Source organism: Tachypleus tridentatus, chromosome 5 (assembly GCF_004210375.1).
Source record: "Tachypleus tridentatus isolate NWPU-2018 chromosome 5, ASM421037v1, whole genome shotgun sequence".
In the NCBI taxonomy this organism is placed as follows: Eukaryota; Metazoa; Arthropoda; class Merostomata; order Xiphosura; family Limulidae; genus Tachypleus; species Tachypleus tridentatus.
This window is the reverse complement of record NC_134829.1, coordinates 26,835,708-26,847,828: the sequence shown is the minus strand read 5'-3', so window position 1 is coordinate 26,847,828 and position 12,121 is coordinate 26,835,708. Positions and strand designations below refer to the sequence as shown.

The following is a 12,121-nucleotide window of genomic DNA, read 5'->3' as shown; positions in this document are numbered from 1 at the left end:
AGTATATCAGATACTAACAAGATGAGTAGCAATAGGAAACAGAGACACAAAAAAGCTATAGATGGCAAGAAACCTAGTAGAACCACTTGGTTCCAAAGAGTAAAAAAGCTGCATCTAGCTGAGATTACAAAGTTTAAGAAATTTTCAAAAAACCCTCACAAAGGAAAAGTGCTACATTAAAGTCCCTGAGAGAAGACTCAGGAAAGACACATAAGAAAATAAAGCATCCAGATGAAGAATATCCTAGAAACAAAGAAAACTGAGACCAAGTCAAAAAACAGTTGATTAAATTTATTCAAAGACAGGGCAGGTTCAACTGCAGGAACAAAGTTTGGGAATCTTGAATTTGAGATAAGACTGTAACTAACCATGTTCAATGGATATACTATCACTGACCATCAGTATCTTTCTGTTCATCACTGATGTAGTGAATGATTCCTGTTGAGGAGTGTCAGAAATGTGTAAGTATGACTTTGTAATCCTGATAATGAGCAAAAACTATCTTATGTTTTTGTTTTTAATTTGTCCTATTACATCCATGACACCAAGGGCACTGGTGTAATGAGGAAAATAGAGAGTATTTAATGAAACCAATATACTTAGTTAAAATAATGGGAAATAGTACTGTTTAAAAACACATCTCATCACAGACTGTAACACATGTTCAAAAACTTGAATAAGAGGAGAAATAAAATCAAATTTAAGGCAACTAAGATGTTTAATGTTTGGTATCCTTCTTTCTCATACTCAAGAAAATCATGCCAAGGAAAGAACAAGCACTTGTTCCAATGTTAATACTCATGGTGATGACTGCAAATGGAAACGTTTCCCCCTCCTATGGACAAAATGTTATAGTCCAATCATGATTACATCATAGGATGGCACATATGGATAGTGGTTTTGTTCAATGTTCTATGATAAAAAAAAAATCTTCTCAGAAATGATGGAAGATAAAAGATCTTAGTTTTGAGACTTTTTGAACAGTTTTTAATTGTATTTTCTATTTATTTTTAAGCAAAAGTAAAATGAACTAATTTGAAACTTCTTAATCAAGTAACAAACAACATACTTAAAAGTTTCATAATCTCAGCTGATGGTGAAACTAATTCACTGGGCTTGCATCACAAGTAATCTAATTTTATGTTTATATTAACTGTATGAGAAACAGATAATGGGTTCCTACAGTGATTTATTACTTTTTCAGACAGTAGGGGGTTCACAGTATAACAATAACATTAAAAGAAATTGTAATTACTAAAAGTTTCTAACTTTTTCACAATCTGTTTTCATTATAGAAAAAAAAACAGTATTTCAGAATTTTCAATTCTTTTAAACCCATAATTATTTTGATGTTGTCCTAATAATTATCATCATACCTTATAAAATTTGTTGCCTATTTATAAAGGTTGATAACAACATGGTTTGAATTAATTTTCAGCCAAAGAGAAATAAATGTCATCTGATGAGTAAATCAGGAATTTGAGCCAAATGCTAACAGCATTCATTCAAGTTTAAAGAGTTAACTTTTCATTTCACTTTATACTGACAATGTTGCTACATTTCATGTTAATGTAACAAAAATACAATCTTTCACAGAAATAACTTTTCATATTCATTTAAAAAAATGTAACAAAAATACAATCTTTCACAGAAATAACTTTTCATATTCATTTAAAAAAATGTAACAAAAATACAATCTTTCACAGAAATAACTTTTCATATTCATTTAAAAAAATGTAACAAAAATACAATCTTTCACAGAAATAACTTTTCATATTCATTTAAAAAATTTTTAAAGGTTAAGCAAATGCTGTATGAAAATTTAAAGAGGAAAAAGCAGTATTTTTTACTAATGACATGAAAGTCAAAGTGACTTAGTAAAAGCTCCACAAGTTCATAAACAAAAATGTAGTAAAAATACATTATTAAAAAAAGAAGCAAAATTTCACTAAAGAACACTTACTAAATTTTAAAAGTAAAATAGAAGTTGAAGCAGACAAAGTAAAATAAATCACCTGCCTTAAAAACAAAATATCAGAGAAAACTAATATTAAATAGAAGTATGTTTATCTCTGTTGTTAGTCTAATGAATGACTAAATTCAAACTTTCTTGGTGCATTTAAGACTACAGACTATTGACTGAATTAGGAAGAAACTGTTTGATTTGACCTACCTTTTAATATGGTATTAAATTTACTATAACTAAATTTTTGATTATGCTAATCCCTTTACTAAGTCAACTTATTTTTCCAAGTGCCTGGTGTATATATTTCCATTAAGTACACATTTATATAAGAAAGATATACATATAAAAAAAATACACTTTGTATATATATTGTAAACTGTAAGTGGAAACTTTGTGTGTGTGTATTGGTGTTACTATTATTACAGTAATATAGTTACATGCAAAACTTGTGGTAGTATCCTGAATTAATTTATAAATAATTGAAAAGAAACCCAGAAATATAACAAATTTTGTACATGAAAAAGCCAATACATAAAAGAGGCTCTGGGATGGGAGCTTAAACTTGGAACTTTTAGCTAAAAAAACTTATATACAAGTCCAGTTATAGTTGTAAAATCTGGTTATGTGATGGAAAGTCAACCCAATAACTGCCAAATCATAATAACATAATACTTATAATAAAGCCTTATGGGCAGAATAGCAGTAAAGTACTATCTTGTGGGGAAAAAAGAAGAACCAAAAAACCATTGAATCTAAAAAATGTTTACAGTTTAGCTACTGCAAAAATGTTAGCACTATTGTACAGAATACAAAACATATAAAATTAGGTCTATATTTTATTCATGAGATACACACACACAGTTTGTAATACACTTTTAATAAATAGATATTCTGCATTTTTACATGTATATATATGTCAGTATCACAGTACATGTAACTTATAAATAAATCTTAAATCTTTTAGTATAATTGTATTATATATTATATATATGTAACTTAAGTATAATTGTAACATCCTTAAAGTTTTTGCATAAATTATTCTTTAATAACAATAATTTCCTAATTTCACTAGTCTAAATTAACAAACAATAATAATATTGGAAGTGTAGCTAAACATCAGAAGTTTAACAGGAAAAGGTAAGGCTGAGCCTTAATATCATTTTGAATAGTAACTATACAATATACTATACAATAGTAACTATCTTAAAATTTTTCCTTTAAATAATACATCTCAATAAATAGATCAAAAACTTATGTTATTACCAAATACTTTATTTAGAATGTGCATTTGCCACAATGCCAAAAAAAACAAATCAACCATGCTGTACTACATTTAATGCTTACAGACATAGCAGTATAAGGCAGCTGTACTATATACATCTACTACTACTGGATACATTGTTATAAAACAGCCACAATGAACATCTACTGGCTAAGAATACAGTAGCATGAAGCAGTTGCAATATACTACATCTATTCCTCAGGGATATAGTACTAATATAAAACAGACATGTTGTAATACATCTCAGGGATATAGTGGTACACAGCAGCCAATATATTGTGCATCTACAATTCAAAGTAGCCATAAAACCCTGTTTGGGTACAAGTTTTGTATACTTTCTGTGAAGTACTAATTCCTTTTACTTACAAGTCACAAAAACACTGATTATCATATAGTTACTAACCTTAAAATCATAAGATGAGCCTTCTTTTTGTTCAGGTGCACAATAGAGATAAGTCCCTACACCTGGTGTATGACTAGAGATGTTATCATGACAGTCGGTATTACCATGTGTAACAGAAGACATTTTTGATAGTCCTAAGTCTCCTATCTTCACCTTCTTGTTCTCAATATCGAATAATATGTTTTGAGGCTATAACAATGGTAATTAATAGCATTAAGTCTAAAAAACTAAGTAATATGATGTATGTTACACACAAACAAACTGCTAACATGCAATTCTTGCAAATATTTAATTAGTTTCAATATGACATAAAAACATTTTTAGTTTATATTTGTTAACATTGATATTCAAGGTAATTACAAGTTATTGTTTCTGTAAAGTGATATTTAAGACCAAGTGCAATGAAAAATCTGCCCCAAGACTTGAGTGATTCAGTTGAAAGGAGAAATCATGAAAACATGATTTTAAAAAAATTCAACTTCAATCAGAAAAACAAGTTACACTAGAAAAAATGTACTAAACATTTTGTCAATTTGAATAAAATATTGCAGAGCTTTCATGTTCAATCAGGAATATTTACTTCAAACTTATTTTCTAGTAACAGAAGCTGAATTAACAAAGAAACCTCAATTTTTTTGATACAGCCTAGACATGAGTTAACAAGGATTAGTGTTAACAAGGATTAGTATTTTTCTATGAGTTGTATGCTGCTTTGTTTGCTGTTTTAGTACCAACTGAAAACTACAATACTGGAGAGGGTTCTATTATTAAAAGAATATTCTAATAATAGAAATAATAGAAAATAATTTCTATTATTAAATTAAAAGGTAAAAGAAATCAGCTGAAAGTGGGTACGTATGTTTATTTTCAAATGTCAAAAACATTGTCATTACTATGCATATATGGTCATCTTCTGGTACAAATATTAAAATTTATCAGTAATTTAAACAGAATAAACCTTGCTAAATATATACAGGGCTGCAAAATTTATTTTTAAAATAATTTAACATCAGTATTATAATTTATTTTTGGTCTTGTATTATTATTATTATTAACACATTTATCCTTTTTCCCTTATTAACACTACTTTACTTGCATGTGGTTTTAAAATGTTAATCACTTGTGATATGCTCTTGAATATATATGTGTAGATGGGGGTGGTTCCGACACATTCCTTAATTATACAGGGTGTTCGGAAAGTAATTGTGCAGTTTTGTCTGTTAATAAATATATAAGTGCACAGTGACTTTCTGAACACCCTGTGCAATTTAAACTGTGCCATATTTAGAAACAGCTGTTTTTAACAAATCAATTTAGCATCTACAATACCAGGTCAATAACTAACTACTTTTCATATATTCATGGTTACAGCTGGTTCAACTTTATTTCATTCAGTTTTTATAGTTTGATTTTTGTTTCAATACTTTTTATAGCATTTAAACTTTATATCAATATAGCTAGCTAGATTACATATAATTTGATCCATACTTGTGTTTAAAAAATAAATTGTTATTATTACAACCATTTGTTTCCTTTGTATTAGCTATATACTTATGCACCATCAATAACAAGCACAAGAGATATATGTATACCCAATTCAATTTTATTACTCACCAGGATCTCTACCAAACAACCCTCAAATCTAATTATATACCTAAGTTATAACTTTCCTATACTTAAAAAAAAAAAAACCACTTCTAAATGAATATAAAAAACATTAAGTGGAACCAAAAGCACGAGTGAAGAGCAGAACAAAAAATATCTTGACACAAGTACTACCAAAGTAGAAGTAATAATTCAATAGAATAAAACAAAGGAAGTTACATGAGACAATAAAAGTGTGTTGCACTTCTATTGGTGGAGGGTTGTAGCATTAAGATTTACATATAAGATGGGGTTAAAACATTTGATTGTAAGGTATGTAGAAGCTTAAGGCTTGTGGCATGCAGAAAAAAATTGCATATAGAGGGCAGCACTGAAGAAAATAGCTAATTATTTGAGGGAAGGTATTGTATCAGAAATAACACATCCCCCATTTTATACATGTATGATAGCATCCTTTTTGGTACAAGAAAGAAATCATTGGGACCCCAGATAGAAGGGTTTTGTGAAAGAATTACAGTGATGAAGTAAATAAGTTTTTGTGCAAGCTTTTCAAGAAATGCCTCTTACTCAAATGAAAATTTGATGAAATGTAAAATTTTGATTCACTTTATAAACATGATTTCCTTTAGTGTCCTCTACATAATGTTTCTAGGATTGTTGTCTGATGAGCAAGTTTAGAAACAAAAACTTTCTTATTCCTGATATTATCATGATTCATTTATAAATTATGCTCTGTTTTCTTTTTAAAGTTAATTATGCCAATATTACCGTTAAATCCCTATGAATAAGACCTTTGGAATGTATGTGATCCACACCTTTCAATAATTGTTGGAAAATTTTCAAAACTTTATCCACATTCACTTTGGAAAAAACTTCTGCAAAAATAAACTAGCTTAAATCAATAAATGGACAATCATTTACTAATTTAATAATACGATGTTTAAAAGACTGACAAAATAAATGCAAGACAGTTCTTTCTTATGAGGTTATATTTTTATAGGATAAATTAAAAGTTAATTTACACTGTAGTATTAAGAGCAATAAAAATAATTAATTATGTTCAACTTTAAGTATTCAAAGAGGTTTATCGAAGTCAATGATTTTAGCAACATTGAAATTCAAGATACAAATTCTGTATAAGATCTTTTAACACATATAAAGAATGACATAAGTAGCTTCCCTTTATACATGTCAATACTTTTATCTTGTAAATGCTTCTTTATCTGAATAATTTGTTTACAAGGCATTCATGTTTAAAATCATAGATAGACCCATCATAGCCTGTACTGTTAATTTTTCAAAGAGTAGATTTCTCCTATGAATACCTTAAATTAGGTAGAATTCTATAAAACCTCTTGAAGAAAACTTTCTTGTAATATTGCATATCAAAAATTAGAAAAATATCAGTTTAAGAGAATCAAAAATTAGGTTCAAGGAAACAGCCAGAAAACCAAAACCAAGAAACATATGTTGCATCAGTTGTTAACTGAAATGACAGCCATTCTATTCAGAATTTACAAAATAAGACATAACCACATTTCTTATCAAAGCAAACATCTCTGAAACTTCCAACTAGTCAAAACATTTATACAAGGTAAGATTCAAGTTTACGAAGAAGCTCGTTAGTAAGGAGACATATGAATAATTACAAAGGAAACTAGACTTCCCAAAGTTAAGGGTGTTGACACTGATAGAACATGTGTACAGCAAACAATCTTTCTCAAGGTTGTCTGGAACTGGACATGTCAGTATCCTAGAGTAATTGTAAATGTTGTTAATACAGAGTTGTATTATATGCTGTTTTACAGACTTGTATAAGCATATAACTCTGAATATTTGCAGAGGGATAATCATGTGTTTCCACTCCAGAAATTTTGCACAAATCCTATAATAATCACACAAAATTATTCATTACTATCAGGCTCATACAGATTCAGTTATTTAGCATACAACTATAACTCCTGACTGGCAATCTTAGCAGAAGCCCTTTGATCACAAAACACCTCCACTATTTTACTTATGTTTGTTTCTTTCCAAGTTTTATTCTATAGATTTACCTAGAAAAATGTATGTGAAAATTAGCTCAGAAAATCTATTTTGATTGTTAATTCAAGTAATATTGACATATTTTTAAAAATTCTAGAAGCTATCTTGAAGAATGTTCAATAAATAAAATATCAATGGCTGTGTGCACCATTAATGGATACAGTAGTCTCACTAAGATATGACCAACCGATCTGCCATGATAAAACGGTTGCACCTGTCAGAAAGTCATTATTCAAAGAATCAATAACTATATAATGAACAACTGAGTTCAAGCTGTGCTAGTTGCTATTCCCAGGAGTTGAACATAATGGTTTATATACTGTATAGATAGGCAGATAACATAGCAAACTAGAATTTTGTATACTAATAGTTATGATGGATAACAGTTCAATAAAAGAAACCTTAAATTATTTTGTGTTCTATGTAAAATAATTTATTCATTCATCAGTCACATTTACTTCATAAAAAATTACCCATTTTTGTTTGTTTTGCACTTTTTAACAGAATCATTTTGAGTATTCATGAGTCTGGCAATTATTAGATAAAGAAGCATTTAATTTTTAGTTTTTAGCACATTAGTTTAGTATAATTTACAATATAATGTGCAAATACTGTCCAAAATTTTACATCAGGCAAACCAGAAGAAAATTGAAACCAGATTCACCAAACTTAATATAAAAACGTCCCACATTTACTACCATTGCAACTCAAAAGATCCACAGCACATTTATACAAAATGCTGTAATTTTAAACAAAGAACCAAACACTGGGAGCTGCATATCTTAATTGAACAAAACAACCTCATTCTAAACCAAAATTTCACCTTAAAATTTGGATCTGGAAAGAGATCATTCTGTGAATTTAAAAGAACCAGCACAGAAATAACAATAAGTACCTAACTAACTTATTGGTAGACTCTAGCCAATACTTAATAAGGTAATCCTTTTTTAATACAAATAATTCATAAAATGTAATGTGCTGCATCAAAACAACTTCGAGGTGACTAAAAATTTGCTAATTTTCATGTTTCATTTATTTTATATCTTTCATTGTACAACTATGGGTTATAGCAACATCCATATCACATTTCTATAACAACAATGACAGCATTTTGCTTCTTCACAGCAACTTTCTGTTATCAGCTCAAGTCATTCACAGATTTCCCAAATGCCTTGAGACATTTCATTAGCCATGCTTACTGCACAGATCAGTCCAGTCAGTCAGTCACAAGTTAATAATCTTCACACCCCACTAGTAAAGCTTAATAAAATTACTTAAAGTTCAGGCCACTAGCTCAAAATCTACTATGTTCACTAAAAGAACAAACTTTAGTTCCATGAATGCAGTGAATACAGACAACAGTCTCTGACCACCTCTATTTAAAACTATTCAAAACCTAAAATTTTTAAACCAAAATACCTACATGTATGTGCCAAGGAGTTTGACTTGAACAACCAGGACACCAAAATGCATACACTAAGTTGTGAAGCAATCTATGGTCATGTGACATCTTTGTTTCATACTGTATATACTGCATTCATGTGTTGCTGTACATTACTTTAGTGATACGAAGTCATTCTAAAAAAATTCTTATTTGACTTTCCATCCAAAAATCACACTCGTATGTTGCTTCTGTCAGGAAGTAATTCGTGGGAAGTCAGATCAACATAAAATCATTGCATGCACAGAAAAATAAAATATAAGGAAGTCATTATTGAAAGGGACCATATCCACCAGGGACTACCGTATAAAAACAAATTCAAGTGTTTAGTGGTGTTCAAACCTTCTGTAAAGTTCCTTATTTTTCATGTAAATTTCATGTTGGTGACCAATGCATTAAATCACAAATTTTAAATAAATACTAATTGTAATAAGTATTATCTTGTTACATTTTAATAAATTATACATGTACAAAAAATGATTATCACAATACACATGATCAGGTTTAAATTTCAAAACTTCCCAAGTGGAAGCTATCAATGCTGTTTTCAACTGAAAATGTTTACAAAAAAAAATCCAAAGATCAAAAGGTACATTTTTTTACAATATTTTATGTAAGCTGTATGTTTAATTGTTTATACAATATATATGCAGAAAAGGTCACTACAATGCACCATGTCAAGTTTAAATTTTAAAACTTCCTAGGAGAATACTCAGGACTTCCACCAGGAGGAGGGAGAGAACCCTTTACCTATGGATAACTTAAATGTATGCCTGGCTGTGCCTTTGGATGTGAATTGGACATCAAAAACAAATGGTTGTTGTGAGACCAAGATAAGACTTTGTATTGCTTTTGTACATTTGAAGAAAGAAAAAAAAAAAAAAACAAGTTATCCATGACTATTCTACATACAAAAATACTGCAAAACTAGCAAAATGTGTAGCCTATGTCTAATAATGATTTCTTAATGTTTGCAATTGGTTGCATTCTGCACGAAATACACATTTGAGTAACAAAGCTGTGTGAAATATCAGGTTGAATATCAAATATAAACTAAGTGCTCCAATGGTTTCCAAGTTAAACATTTTCTTTTTATATGAAAAATGTATTTCCAATACTTCTTTTCTTCTATTATACTACAGCTATTGCTACACTGCCAGGGTTTCTTCCTTCGCCAAGCATTAGTCTGGCTTTTTATCTAGCTTACTCCAATCTTTTACATCCCACTTAATTCCACCTGGTGATATTTGTTGTATGACACTCTACAACTATGTTAATGTGTCCTCTATCCTGGTACTGTATATTAAGCAACTCATTCAGATAATTTTATAACTTTTTCAAGACTGGCTCAATCTGCAGTCTCTAACACTGGCTCTAAGTGAGAAGGAAGGGCAGGAGAGTGTAAATATTATTGAAAACACATTGATGATTTAAGAAAATGTCACTTTCAAAACATATTTACCACATTTACACTTCAGCTAGAACCCCACATTAATAACACAAAGAGGCCAATATAGAAAGCATCTTTACAGATCATGAGTATGTCAACAGAAAACTGGCACCCTAATAAAGGCCTCACACTACATCCAGAACAGGTATGATATTCATCTGGAATTTAATTCATGCACCACAAGAACAATTTTGCATGTTTTATCATTACTACTGGCCAGGATTCTACCAGAGATTCAAGGTTCAACTTCTTCAAGTTGGAATTATATGGCCATGGTCTCTATGTCCTATGTTGATGGCTAAAGAAATTGAATTGCAACACGTGCCTATATGTACATATACTTATGAGTGGATCCTAACATATAACCATATAGTGATGCATTTCAAATTACCAAAATCATGACAAGAAGTTAAGCAACATCGAAGTGAACAAGCCTTCTCCTCAACCTGAAGAAGTCTGAAAGGCAACATTTCCAGACTTGGAATGATGGGATCCTGTATGCCATACTCAACTTGAAGAAACAGGACTCATGTGGTCTGAAATTATGAATATCCATCTTCACTCCCCAACTGAATGGGCAAAGTAAATTCTTCTTTTCTCTGGAATTATGGGGGAAATTTGAAACAAATTATGCTCAATCAAGGACTTAAGATGGGGCCATTCTCCATATGAAATTACATGGAGACAGTGAACTCTGTTCCATAAACAATATACTGAACCAAACAATGGCCATGTTTAAATCAGCCAAGTAGCCAAGCATCAAATCTGAAATGATATTACAAGTAGGCTCCCTCACAGGCTGTTGTCTCTCCTATAGAAACCTGGGGATAAAACATCCAAGGATCTAGGTAGGAAGGCTCCCATCTTCACTCTCTTCTCTAAAAGTGGAGGAAATTCACTAACATTCTGGAGAAAAAGCCTCTGTACACATCCTACTAACTGGAAATTTGGTGCAGAAAAGACTCCCTTAATCCACTAATAAAATATGATAGACAATGCAAAATGGGGAATCCAGAGAATCCCTTTATCTTTTACTTATGATAGTCCACAAGTGGTGGTCAAGCATAGTACAGTAATACTACCTAATGCCACATATCTACAGATCCCATTGCAACCAAGATAAAGCATACTGAATTAGTGATTTCTAGTCTGGATTGGTTTGATAAAAGCACACCTATCTAGGTAACATTTGCCAAAGAGTGAGATCCTGTGAAAACAAAGTATGGGACCCTGAAAAGTGAAGAAGAGACAAGCATAGCAATGAAAATATTTAACCTTCTGTATAATCTACAAAAAGTGGTTAAGGCAGCTACAAAGGATAGCTGAAAACCCTCAGATGGAGGTACTACAGATCCTGTAAATCATACGAGATAAAAGTATTTTACGAGATCCATATACCAGCCTGCACAATGCCCTCCAGCAGGCAAATCAATTGCACCACTAAGGACAGAGAAATGTGATGAATATGATTAGATATAGCATACAGAATCTTCTCACTTTCAAAGATAGCTCAAAATAAGTGATATAGATCAATTTTGTACTCAAAACAACCAGGAATAAATCCTGGAAAACTAAATACTCTCAAGAATAAAAATTAATTGTCCAGCATCTCTAAAGCACTAGAGGAGGCAATAAAACTTTCAAGATCATAACTGGACATAAAAAACAATCAAAATCTAATTGGGTATAGAAGTGAGAAATAGCAATCAGATGTATTGATAAAAAAGTCCATAATCTGTTGGATCTAAACCAATGTACTGCCAGTCAGTGTCTTAGGGAAGAACTGGTCTAAGAACAGAGGTAGAATGATAAACAATCAACACAAACCACTAAAACCAGCAACATCTGTAGGTCAGCTGCAATTAAAAATAAACCTCCAGGAAAAGGTGATACATGGCACATAAGGTTAAGACCACAAATGTTTTGTG

At 30.6% G+C, this 12,121-nt stretch overlaps 1 protein-coding gene across 4 annotated transcripts in view; it reads right to left on the bottom strand.

The window, feature by feature from the left end:
- Positions 1–12,121, bottom strand: part of LOC143250786 (eukaryotic translation initiation factor 2-alpha kinase 1-like) — a 74,059-nt gene that overhangs the window by 10,776 nt on the left and 51,162 nt on the right. For all 4 annotated transcript variants that reach the window (XM_076501768.1, XM_076501767.1, XM_076501769.1 and 1 more), the window contains 2 exons: positions 6,025–6,131; positions 3,652–3,840 (listed from right to left, as the gene is read on the bottom strand). In XM_076501768.1, coding sequence (XP_076357883.1) covers positions 3,652–3,840; positions 6,025–6,131 — 296 coding nt within the window. The remainder of the gene's footprint in view (positions 1–3,651; positions 3,841–6,024; positions 6,132–12,121) is intronic.